General features: G+C 39.2%; 1 protein-coding gene across 3 annotated transcripts in view; it reads right to left on the reverse strand.

Annotated features, from left to right (window-relative positions):
• Window positions 1-13,874, reverse strand: part of GLI3 (GLI family zinc finger 3) — a 204,706-nt gene that overhangs the window by 42,077 nt on the left and 148,755 nt on the right. For all 3 annotated transcript variants that reach the window (XM_050971489.1, XM_050971487.1, XM_030230543.2), the window contains exon 8: window positions 1,143-1,359. In XM_050971489.1, coding sequence (XP_050827446.1) covers window positions 1,143-1,359 — 217 coding nt within the window. The remainder of the gene's footprint in view (window positions 1-1,142; window positions 1,360-13,874) is intronic.

The following is a 13,874-nucleotide window of genomic DNA, read 5'->3' on the forward strand; positions in this document are numbered from 1 at the left end:
ATTTTCCACATAATGACAACTTTGGAAAGGCAATTTTAAAAAGGAAAATCCCTACATGCTCAAAGAAACACAAGAGAAACATTTATCTTTTCACACTTGAAGGAAAGGTTTTGCATTTAATATCTTCATACAAAGTCTCAGCTCCTTCACTATGTTTCCCATTATAATGGGTGGATAGGAAGAAGAACTGAATGCTAGCATGAGACTCAGCCAAAAAATCCTAGATGAAGTCCTGGATTCTCACAAGTTAATAGTAAAATAGTTGATATAAACAGGACAGAATCTTGTTTTTCTCTTACTCTGCTTGACTGACCACCATTATCTACACCTGCAAATGGATCTTGTAGGAATCCAGAGATCTTTTAGAGATATCTGAACTTGCAGGGACCCCACAAAAAAATCAATATGTTTTCTACAGCAGTATGTTCTTCCTCTACATTTGTAAAAGCTAGCCAGGAGATAAACAGTGCCCAGACTGATAAATAACCTATCCCGGGTCATCTAGAAACAAACGGCACTAGTTAATAACAGGCAAATCACAAACCATGATAAACTCCACATTCAGGGCCTGATTCACTGCTGCTCATTCCCAGCTTTCGAGAATACACCTTACTGAAATGATTAATTCAAACTCAGTAAGCCCAATTTGTCACAAATCAGAGGAAAAAGCCTTCAGTCCTCTGCTGTCTTTGAGTTACTTTCTTGCTCACAGAATTACTCGCTTCAGGTTACTCACAGCTGTACAAGGAGGGCAGAATATGACCCTGTATATCCTAGGGTCAGCCTGATTTGAAAGCGAAGCTGCTAACCTTTAAAACATTGCTGTTTTGATGTGTTTTGTCCCTTTTCTTACTCCCCACCTCTACTAGCTTACTGTATAAGATCTAGGAGAGGCAGTATGGAATGAGAAGCAGCTGCAGTAGACTGGAATATTTATGAGGACTAAAAATCACACTGCCAATCAGAAACTGCACCAACTGCACTCCTGCGATTCCTAATAAAGTGACTGCAAACACTGGAGCTACAAGAAAACTGTTATCAAAGGGTCTCAGTGACAGTGGTGATTAATTGCCATTGAGACAATGCCATTTCTTTAATTTTAAAATTAATGGGAAGTAAAGGTTTCTTTTGTTGTCTCTCACCTGTGTGGACTCAGAAGGTCCAGAGCTGACCTGGACAGGGTTCAGAACACTGGGGATGCCAGGGATAGGTCTCTGGGTAGGAAAAGTTGGAGCAGGATGGATGAGTGGAGGGCTGTGTCCAAAGGCTGAACCTAGGGTTTGCTGACGACTTATAATTTGCTGATGCATTTGCTGGAGGGATACTGGTGTAGGAGGGTATGTGAAACTCAGAGCAGGGCTGAATTTGGGAGAAAAAGGAGGGAAGAGGGAGGAAAAAAGATGAGGATCATTACGGTAAGCAACTTTACAGATTAAAACTTGAAAATATATTTGATACCTTTAAACTACTTGAAGCCAGATTTCCCCCTCATATCCTTCTTCATGCCCCAAAGATGATAAATCCTGATTTTAAATCCAGAGTTGCTAGGGTTTTACTAGTGAGTACAAAAATGGTACCATAACAAAACATAACATTTTTTCCTAATCTCTACCAGAAACTACAGAAAGTGGGCCGAAATAAAATTCAGAAAAACTGAAATAAAAGGCAGGCAGTTCAATAACAGCTATTTATTGCAATAACAAACTTTATATAAAGAAAAAGAATGGGGGCCTACATGCTTTACAGTACTTTTATTGATAATGCAGTTCCCCTATGTTCGTGTGTATGAAGCAGTTCCTTTAATCTTGGCTCATGCAACGCTTTTTCATATGTCTCTAGATCTTATTACAAGAGGAGAGAAAATCAATTGGTTAAATGTGTTCTGAACACCATGCTTGTCATATCACTCATTTGTTTGCAAAGATGGAAAGCTCAGTTCATCCAGAATGTCACCTAAAGAATTTCCATCAGTGCCGTTTGGTTACAGAAACTGATGGATTAACCTTTCCCCTCTGAAATTGCTGATCAATGACTTCCAATGTAGAAATATTCCAATGGGAAAGCACTTCTCCTTCTTCCAGTTAAACAACATTCAATGTCTATTAAAGCCCATTATGTATGTTAATACCTGTCATCACTTCATTACTTCACCGTATTTCCCAGACCACAGTGACTTAGGGGGAAATTACACTGCCATCTAAGGACCTATTTTGCGGGTCGTGCAAAAGCATTCTTTGTGTCACACTTGAGAAATAAATGGTGTGGAACTAAATCTTCACACACAGGAGTAAGAGATCCTCCTGTAAATATTTGCCAATAGCTTCCAATGATAAGGGAAAAAGAAAAAAAAAAAAACCCAAGAAAAAGAATAGTCATTGACAAAAAAAAAAATACACTGAACTACCAGAATTCAAAAAAACCACAGGAATATAAAACATTTTGTCTCAAAAGAGAGGGGTGTGGGCATTATACCTTCCAGGAATCAAGGCTTCGTCCAATGTCAAATTTGTCCAAATTAACAGTCTGGAGTCTTAATTGCTGTTGCTGTTAAGTGCATTAACTGAAAATACTGTGATACAAAAAGCCAAAATAATTTCAACCATTTTAAGCAATAATTCTACAGAAATTCTGTGTTCATTAATATGACTATACATTTTGTCTGTTTGACTATAATCCATAAAAAGACAGCTTCAATGTGATTACATTACTATTATTCCTGGTGAGAACTCTGCATTACAACAGTTTGCCCATTTAGGATGGAATATCATTAAGAATACCCTGGGAGAATTTCACTGGTCTTTGAGGAACTCTCTTTTCATTCTGTATTGTATTCTTTCTAATAAAGGGAGGCAGAAATGTAGTGAAAACAGTAATTGTTCACAGCAAGAGTTAGGGAGAAATCAGTAATAATATTCAGTTATTGAAGCTCTATAGTCCCTGCTAGTGTTCCTGTAAGCAACCATGAATGATTACAGCACGACTTAGCTAAGGTAGCCACTATGGATGATTAATAGGACATTAATCAAAAGATGCATATCAGGCTTAGAATTTGTTCACAAGCTTTCTTCTAATAGCTGATTTCATGTTCACTGAGCTCTATGCCAGTTTGTTCAATTTATTCTTCAGTGTACAAGCCATTCATCAAAGAACATAATGATTTAACACCCCTTTTCCTTTTTAGTGAACAAACATTGCTAAGTGTAACTACTCCGGTCTGTTCATTAAAAACCACACAATTACACTGCCACAGATGAGGTGGAAAACAAAGCCTCTTTACTATACCCTGGTGTTTTTTGTTTCCACACATACACTGTGAGTTCACCTCATACACTCAAACACTAGACGGCACCATCCTGAAGATGCTGTGAAATTCACCAAGATCAACAAACACGACACACAAACAGTTTAGATGAGGTATTTTATTTCTCTGTGAGTGGTTAAATACTAGGACACTTTCACCCTTCAGATGAGTCAGTTTAAAAGAAAAAAATAAGTGGACTGATTTCATTGGCAGTTCCAAGCACACAGCAGCTTTTGGAAATACAGGTTGAGTTTTGGGGGTTTTTTACTTTTTTTTCCATTTGACCATGCACAACAATACCTATCTTTGCAAGACCAGGTTCAAACTTCTGTAATGTCCTTCTGACCCTACACGGTAAAAAGACATTTGTATGACTCAAGCAGTGCAGTCCTTAAATAAGTATACTTGCTATTCCCCTCCCCACATAAATTAAAATGGCCTCCACCAAAAGGATAGATTTTACCTCCTAGAGATGTCCTTGCTATCTACATCTGTCTTCACAATGTACAAGCAATATCCAGAAAGAGTATGCTAAGCCAGGCATTGACAAAATTGTAAAGTGCAGCAGAGAAGACAGACATAATCTTAGCAAGAAGTTCCTACTGGAAAACAGTGATATGAGCAGCAGATGCATTAAGACACAGCTGGACAGATGTGCTAGGGGATGGAGGAATGCTTTTTTCTTTAGTATCTTTCTTTTACCCTGTGCTCATCAGCAACGGTTGAGTCTAAGGGACTAGGATTTTCCTATGGAGCCTGAAAACCTGCACTTCATTCCCTCTACCTCCAAACTTCAAACATCTCAGAATGAAATGAAAAGGTGATTGTGAGGGAACAGAGGAACAGCCAGCACAGCCAAGGGGAGTAACTCAGAAATGGAGACAATGGTTCAGCCATCAGGGTGACTTCTTAAATAGCTCAGGTATCTGCCCTCAAATAACAATTCTCTCCAGCTGTTTCTAGAGAGCTCCTCATAAGACAAGTTGACCTGGCTGGGTTTAATGTCACTCGCATGCAAGATGTTGTCACTGGGCAGCCTGAAGGATTTTTCTGATTTGAACAGATCAGAAAGTTCTGAAGAGAACAGAAGGTGGTAGGTCTTTCTCTGCCTTTCAGAAACCATAAAATAAAGTTAAGGCTGAGGGCCAAAAAGAAGAAAAATAAATCAAAGCCCTCAACATTGCTGGCATGTTGTGCTCTACTGGGAAGGGAAGGCCTGGATTCCTGCCCTCCTTCCCAAAGTTTTTCACTGCACTTTGTTCAGCAACTCCTGACTACAGGACAGATGGGGAATCTCTGTAGAGCAGAGCCCCATGCAATCCCTCTGCCTTGACCAGCAGCCCTATGTCCTCCTTCTGGTCCTACTAAGCTCACAGTGCTTCCCAGCCAGGCAGCCAGCATCAGCAGGAATGGTGGACAGTGGCATCAGCTGCCCTTGTCCAGTTGTTCCAGCTGTGTCCACTTATAAATGGGCAGCAGTGTCAGTCAGGAACCACCTAAAATTCACGCCCAAAAGCATGAATAGCAAGTAAATAGCAAGACCTGAAAGTAGTAATTTTGAGACTCTGGAACTACTAAAACCAACAACCAGTTTTTCAAAAGCAATGAGTAGTTCCAGGGGCCTCATTTTGAGTCATGTTTCTTTTAAGACAGTTTTAAGAGACTGCATTTCAGAAAAGGGGAGTTCAAGACTTCCAAAATCCAGATGCCAGAAGAACACAAGACTCCTGCCCCAATTGTTCATGTTTTCCAGAACACCAGCCACTTCAAAAAAATCTTGGATTCACAGAAATGTAAATGAAGTATCTTTTCCTTCCATCTACCTACTGAGATTTGAAAATTTACACCACTGGAGGGAATTTCATTTGTATTTCTGTTACAGACTTTTAAACAAAATAGAAAAGAAGGTAGAAGCATATATGGCCACTAAAAATTACATGCCAGTTGTCTTTTCAGTTGTTGAGTTTTATGAGGAATAAGGGTTAGAAGAAACATGCAATATTTCTGCTTAAGCATTCAATAACTCATATACACTGACAGAAAAGTCCATCAGTGATATCATTTATTTTATCACACTGTGGGCTTCTGTCTCTCTCTGTCAGTCTGTCTGTCTGTCTCTCTTCTCCTCATCTGCAAAGTCTCAAACCCTCTTCACTGGAGGTAATGCAGAGCAGTGGACTACATTGCAATTACATGAGCACATCAAATTTTAAAGAACAGACTTCAAGAAGAAAAACAGACGTTATAATCAAAACCAAACTTTGTGGCTACTTTGTGGCTGTCCTGCTAACATGGCCGTCCAGTTTCTGGTCACAGCTGCGGAATTTACCACAAAACATCTGTGAATTAAAGTCAGAAAAAAAATCCTTCTTTTCTATACATTGCATAGGTGTGCCTAAAGAGGCAAAAATGCTGAGGAGATTCCAATTTTGTGAATACTGCAAGGATTGTCTCACTATATCACAGTAATTTTCTTCCCAAAAACTTTGAAGGCACCCTCTTAGGGTTATAAAATGCAAAGTTGTGCAAGTGCTGATGCATGGAAATCTTGCACAAGTATCTGAGTGCTTCCCCCTTTCTGGTTCTGCCTTTGCAAGGTTTTAGGGCAACAGCTTCCCAAGCATGTTAATGAGGGAGCATTTAATGAAAGACATAGGGGAACAACTTGAAAGAGAGAAATTAAAAAAAAAAAAGCATTTGTGGACTTTTAGAATAGCTGCAGACATAGCCAGCAGGTTCGTATGTGACTAGACAAATCCAAAGATAACAGGTCCATACTGAAATACTGAAGGGAAAAAGCATCAGTGTGTACTTTGGGGTTGCTAACCTCAAGAATATTGATGCTGGGAGAGCACTAAGAGAACAAAAGTGAACAAGCAGGGGGGTTCATGTGCTTCTTGAATAGAATCCCCTGTTTGCACAGTGAGAGACATCCTAACAAGAGTAACACCTCTATTTTGACCCAGTGGGATATGTCTGATGTTTTTAATTTTTTTCTTCATTTTTAAGCTTCAGAAAGATAAATTTGTTTCTTTGGGGGATCTTTATTTATTCATATAAAACCACATTATGTTTACCATATTAAAAGTTTGTTTCCTATCCTCTGTATTTCCTGTGTCAACTGAAGATCCAAAACTTTGTAATTCTATGCAGCACTCATTATCTGCCTTCCCCTTCCTCTCTTTTCTTTTTTAAATAGTTGAAATTATTTCTATACCTTCTTCCTGTCCAGTCTGGAAAAAACAGGTAAACTCTATTTCAACTCATCCACATAATTTTTCAGTCCTTTGATCTTTTTCTTTGCTTGTCCTTGTTGTACCCCAACTGCCCAACACCTTTTGAAATAAAACAATGCAGAATAGGTCACTGGCCAGGAACGTGGGGCGCAGTGAGACGCACTGTGTCCACCTAGGTCATGGGGCAGGAGAGGCCTTCAGGCCTTTTGGCCTTTGAAGGGTCTTTGATGTCTGGGGGGTGCATTCACAGCCCTAACATTCGCTTCATGAGGGAGGGTGCAACCAGCACTGCAAGGGGACATGCAGGCCCTTCCTGACTTGTGGAAAAGCCGTGGCACTCCCTTTTTGCCCTACAGCCTCCCTCACTTTTTGCCCTCAGGGACCTACACTAGACAGACCAAATTATACAAATCCCTCCAAAAAGCACCCCAGTTCAAGAAAGGGCTAAGTAATTTGTAGGTGGACTGCCTTCATCTTCAATAAAGCTGATCATCACAAACTAGGATAACACCTAGTTAACTTTAAAATGCACTTCTGTTTGGAGCAATTTACCCATAATATATCTAATATTTTTTCTAATAAAAAATTGTGCTTTAAATTCTGTTCCTGTCCCTGATTTTTTTAACTGACAATAGTGCACTCTGAGTAGGCAATGCAGGAAAGTCATCATTAGTTTTTATGGCTTGCTACTCAAGTACAAGGGAAAACAATACCAAACTTTGACTATGAAACAAAACATAGTGTGATCTTGAATGCAGGTATGAGACTTGAAATCCTTTGAAAAAATATTTCAAAAATTACTAGTTTTCAAACATCCCTCCACATTTGTAATGTTGACATGTTGCATTAAAAATCACTAATTTAGAGACAATTAATCTAAATGAATTGGTAAAAAGACATATCCATCATCTAATAAAGAAGAGCATGTATTTTACTAGGTGTTCCAGTTTTCATCAGATAATAACCATCATTGTACAATCGTATTTAATTCACATACATCACTGCCCTTTTTTTTTTTTTTTAATTTTCTGTTACCAGTTTAAAATTAACAGAGTCTGTGGCTTGTACTTTCTCTTCAGCTTGCCTTATTATCTATTCTGTTTTATCTGCTAGGCTAGGTGAAATTTTTCTTCATGAATACATTGCCATATCCAGAGTAAAATGGCATAGTTTCACTGAGAGCAATGGGGCCACACTGATTAACCTTATACAGTGCTCAGACAGCATTGTCAGCTTTGTCCTTCTCACTGGATTATTCCTGTGAAGGAATTCTTAGTATCCTAACTGGACATTGTATTAATGGTACCTTGCATAATTTATCTGTGCCCCCTCCATGGAAGTTCATGTCACTTCTAGCAAACATAATTTTGAATTAAATTCATGGCTAAGCACTTTCAGGCTTCTAAAACTGGTATAATTTATTACATTCAAAGTGCTAATTAATACTTACTTTTAAGGTCTGAAAACGAAGTAATGAAGTGCTAAACTCCAGCACACTTGTATTGGCTGGAGAACTTTCCTGGAACTAATATTGCTCTGGGTTCAATAAATGAGTTTAAACTCTTTCAGTAACACTGAGCCAGTCTGAAGCAAGTTGCTTCAAATGGACTTTTAATTACAAGATCTGTGACAAACAGATTTACAAGCATGTATCCATTATCTCACTTGTATATAAGTGCACCTGTACCTGTAAGTGTGCACACAATACATGCCTGTGTAGTCTGCATTCTTTATGTTGCTCATCTCCTTAGATTTTTTCCAAAGGCAGAATTCTTGCCATTCATGTTTCTGGTGTTTCTGGTGAGAAATATCCACCACTTTCTAATGCAATATGTGAATGACCTCTGGAAAAATCTCCCTGAATGTCACCCTCCTATAATCTACATGAGCTTCGTGCAGGAGGCCAGCTGCATGGTTATATTTTCACAGAGTCTTATATAGATGCAACTTTCTGTAATATTGGTGAATTTCACTTTTATTCACTTTGTGGCACTTCTCTGCCATTCACACTTCTTGAAAGAAGGTATGAAATGAAGCTATTATTGCAGGATAGAGCATTATATTCCCTTCTCTAGATTAACCACAGTTACTCACCATGGAGAATAAAGCCCTATGTTGCACCTATGTGAAGGTCTAGTTATAGTAGGACCTGTTTCAGTGGGGATACACTTGGACTGAATTTGACTCAGTCTGAACTGAAACAAAGCCTTCATTTACAGCATATTGCAAGCAACTAATCAGAAAGCTTTTAATGTAAAAAAGGCTTTCAGTCAAATTCAGCACTGCATCTTAGGCAGACTCCAATGAGTGATAATAAAACAACAAAACACCTATATTGCTGACATAATAAACAAACTCTTTATCCAACACATCCTATCATAATGAGCTTCTTGCAAAGCATTGTTTTAATGCATTTTGTTCTACCTGTGCTATGCTAAACATGTCCTTTTTAACTTCATTAACCAGCATTTGAGCATGTCCTTTTACACAGATATAATTACAGAAATATACAAACTTACAACTTACAGTCTAAAACACAAATCAAAGGTAAGAATTAAGTAGTTGGATTTAAGTAAAGGTTAGATTAAAATTCTGAGATGGGGTCTTCTGTTTCATAGTGCAATTGTCAGCAATCTGGACGTGGAGTTGAGAAATGAAAAAAAATTATATCTGCATATGTGACAAAATTATTTTGAGCAGCATGGTGAAAGCTAAGTGGTTATCTTTAGAGCCCAGTATGCTAGATGAATGAGCAATACTGATAGCAAGATGCATATCGATACTGAAATGGAGTCAGAGCTACTCATACACTGGTTCTAAATTAACTGAGACAAATGGCAAGAAGCACTTGCTTGTCTCAATGCAGAATTCAATGAAGGAATGAAAATTTGATCAACATGAAGCTATGGCAAAAACATGTTAAAACAATTGGCTAGAGAAAAAACCTGAAAAAATCATGGTGCATTTAAATTGCTGCTCCTCCCCTGGAATATTATTGCATGTAGTAGAAGGAGACTTTTAGAGAGTATCAGCAGAAAAAACAATGCAAGAACTCTAAGGAGCAGACTGAAAACAACATCAGAAAGGAGATGAATAAGAGGAGACATAATAAGAATATATAAAATATTGAATAAAGAAGGAAGATTGAGAACACGAGGGCTTCCTGTCTTATAACTGAGACATTCTGTTCAATTCAAAAAATGGATAATTTAAACCTGATAAAAGGATACTCTTTCCTTTTTTTTTTAATAGAGTGTATAATTATACTGTTGGGCTCTCTGCTAAAGATACTTTCACTTTTCTCTGTTGATAACTTTATACTTCATTTGGATATCTTAACTCTATTTTTATTTTTCTCTTTATTTTCTCTTTGTGTTTGCTAAGGAAAACTGGAAAAATTATTACCTAGTTACTCATCTCTAGATACAACACACTGACTCATTATACAACAATCATTCTATACAAGGAGCTTATATGAGATGAGGAAATAATTGAGAATCCAGTACCTGCTTCCAGAGACACAACTCTTGTCTTCCTCACTGATGTTAATCCATTGCTGTCTAAGCTCACTCTACAAACCTGGCTATCCCTTTCTAGTGCTCTTTGTGAAAGCATCCTTGCCATCATTCCCTGATGCTTCAGATCAAGCCAGAGCAAAGTAACAGGAGCCAGAGCAGCCAGGGTCTGGTTGTAATTAACCACACTATGTTAATTGTTCTGATGCTATCAGGGAAGCAGGGCAGCACATGGGGAAAAAAAGAAGTGCTACTGTGTTTTCTTGGTTTCTTTCAAGGAGATCCCAAAGGGCTCTTGGGCTCACATGAAACTGAATTTTCACAGCTTATGAGATGGCTAAGTTATATTCCCAGTTATATCTGCCTAGACCCAAAGAAAGTCTCTTGTAGTTGGTGGAATTACTGACTTAAACACCTTGAATCTGACAGGGAATTCAGATCACTTTCTGCAAACTGACTTTGTAATTTTGGTATCATAGCATTGAGGGACTAGAGGTTCTAAATTTCAAATCTTATAGAACATGAAGTCTCAGCCTCCTGTGTTTATTAAAGACCAGTTAATCTTTTGTAAAGGTTTTGAATCAGTACTCTTAATATCATGGGAAGTGATTACCCCCTCTATACTCACTCTAAACCATGCTGTCTCTCAAACAGAAGTGCTACCGAAGTGCAAAGTCTAATAATTGTCACAGGTAGCAGATATAATATTAAGTACATCTTGACAAAGGATTAATAGCAGGGGTGCTGCACTGCAGGACTGAGGCAGGTAACCAAATGAGTAAATGTCAAATGAAGGATTATCCTCATTTGATGCTACTTCACACATCTCCTTTCTGCATAATCTCTCCCAGCTGAGACCTAAACCAGGTGTTTTCAAATGCACAAAGTAGAAGCTCTACCTGGTGTGCAAAAGGAGATCCACTATTAGCTGTCAGCAGGAGTGTCATCTCCTTTTCAAGTACTCAGCCAGTAGTCAGGGCACAGCACTACACTGCCAGCTGACAATGGCAAAGCACCCGCCAGGCTGAGCTCTCTCTGGATTGTGCTGAACTACTAGTATTTATTATCCAATCTACAGTAGTACCCATGTCAAAGACCAGAGCCCTTATGTGCTTGGCTTAGTACAAACAGAGACCAAAATGGGGCTCTTCTCACCTGATTTCATCCTCAGCATCCCACAGTGCTCATAGAGAGGATCCAATGCTGAAAAGCTTTGTGAAGCACAGGATGTAATCTTTTAGCCTCTTTTTTAGCCAATGCAAAGACCAGTGAGGTCCTGCAGACACTTCCTAAACAAAGTAGTACTTTTACAAAAATGGGTGTGAAAGAGCATTGAACCCACAAAATTAGGCATACCAGAAGTAAACTTGCCCAAATCTTTCTGTGCTGACTCATCAGCTTTTAGTTACGTGACAGCACACCCCTTTCCCCCTCTGCAGGAGTCTTAATTCATTCAGTCCACAAGACACATAGTAGCCTTCAGCGATAGGCCCTCTGGTACTTTTCTTCTCTGTGCCCAGAGTAAAGCCCATAGGCCTTCCTTCCCTTGTATTTAAACCACCAGTGCATAAATAATTACTGACACCCTCCTGAGTGTCTCCACTGTGCTCATCACTGTATAATCTAATTGCTTCACAAAACATTAATGCTTTCAACCTCCCTCTGCGGTGAAGGGGTAGGATTCATTTTGAACAGGAACATGAATCAAAGAAAGATGGAGGCAAAAAGTGTCACTCATTGGGGTGGCCCAATTTCAGGCAAGAGGATCTGGGCTAGTTAACATGACGCAGTACACAAAATGTTCAAAACAGCTGTCAACATCTTCAAGTCATGGCCGTGAGCAATTTGACTTCTCTGCAAAATTAAGAGTGGTAGGCTGGGACTCCAGAAGACAAACTGAGCCTGGTGGTCACTCCTGACTAGCTCAGTTTGCCCAGCATCAGTCTGGAATTGTGTTGCAAGAGCACAGTCTGCCCTGCAGGCAGCAAACAAGCAGGTACGAGGCTCCCTCCTCTTGTAAGCTGTCTGGGACAGGTGAGGCAGTGTCCTGTGGCTCTCACTGATCCACAGAGGATGCTCAGGCTGTGCACTGAAGAAGACAGGGGCCCTATAAATACTGTGCAACCCTGAAGTTAAAGATGGTATCAGAGCACCATCACAAGGGGGCAGTACCTTCATTCTCTGAATGAACGGCTTCTGCGTGCCTTATTCTGCAGCCTTTTCTCTCTCCTGCTGCAAGCCTATGCTGTTATAGAAAGGCATTTTGTGCCAACTTGCTTAGCCTGCACAGTTTCTGGGCTGACTTCTGTCTCCTCTAAAGACTGCTTTCTGTTTCACAAAACTGTTATGGCTGGACAGACAGCTGAGCCTCCACAGGCTTCCCAAGGAGGCACCAGAGCTGCAGCTGCAGGGAAAGGTCCTCATTCCTATCTGTGGGTCCTGGACTGGAAACCGCTGAGTGCTTAGTTTATTTAACACATGCTAATAGAAACCTCTTAAGGACTTATCACTTGGCTAAATGGGACAATTTCTCAAGAACAGCAAAGATCACATCTATATCATCTAGGCAACATTCCTGGCAAAGTTCAGCTTCCCAGAAAAAAAGGCAATAGTTCTTCTAGTTTGTACAGAAAAATCTCTTATTCCCTAACTTCATTTGGATAAATTAATACCTTGCTGATGTTTTTTGGAAATACTCAGCATTAGATAGAAATTTACCATGAAAAATGCTGTCCAGTGTAAACTATTTGGACTAAGTTAAAAAAGATAGGAAACAACATCAAGAAGTAGAAGGACTACGTAAAGTATAGTTAATGCTACTAATACTATTGAAAGTAAAAACCCTTCCTGTCTTGCAATTCCATCTAGTGCCTTGCTGAATTGTACCATTTTCTTGCAGCAACTCAGATGATATTAACCTGTAAGTTTCCAGAAGCTGGGATATAAACCAGGAAATGTTTTTTTCTAGACTTTGGTCATGGTTGCTGACAGGATTTTAAATGAGATGAACCTATGGTTTTATTCAATACAACAGTTCTTATGCTGAATGCATTATTTGCAAGACAGTGAATATTAAATTAGGTTTTACTGACAGTCCTGTTGGCATTTAGTCTTGGAATTTATTAAGGCAATGAAATGTGGTTTGGGTTTAATACCTTACATCACTGTTTATTTTGGTTTATATACACAGGTTCACACAGGAGAAGTTAAAGGGCACCAACAGAGGTGAGCTGCAAAGCAGGAAGAAGAGTTCTCCCTTTCCTTCCTTTCAAATGAGAAGAATGGAAGCGTACATTGCCAACTTTGCATGATGAACGGACATACTCTTATCAAAATGAAAAAAAACCAAATCTTTATTCAAAATCATGTGAAATGTTGTATTATGCATTCCTGGGAAGTATGACCGGGAAGGGCTGAAAGATTTGGTCAACCACAGGTTGAGTCACACAAGCACTGCTTTCTTCAGTGACACCAGTTCACAAGACTCACTATGAACACACCTTACAATCTTAACTCAATCTTTGCCCATAGCTCCCTCCAGTTCCACAACTGTTTTCAACAAAACTATTCACCTGACTCCAGCTTTGCTTTGGAAGAGTAAAAGGAGAGAAGACTTACTCCACTGTAGAGACTATGCCAACTTTCAGGCACTATTTGCTTTACCAAAGCTACAAGCTACGGGAAAGGAGTTTAGTTATTCAGTGTCATCCCATCTTAATGACAGTGCAGATAGCACACCTCCACACAGTTCCATGTATCTGACATACATATGTGGTCCAACTGCTGCCAGCCATTGGCATAAATCACATCCGTCATTGAGGA

This window comes from Serinus canaria, chromosome 2 (assembly GCF_022539315.1).
Source record: "Serinus canaria isolate serCan28SL12 chromosome 2, serCan2020, whole genome shotgun sequence".
Taxonomy (NCBI): Eukaryota; Metazoa; Chordata; class Aves; order Passeriformes; family Fringillidae; genus Serinus; species Serinus canaria.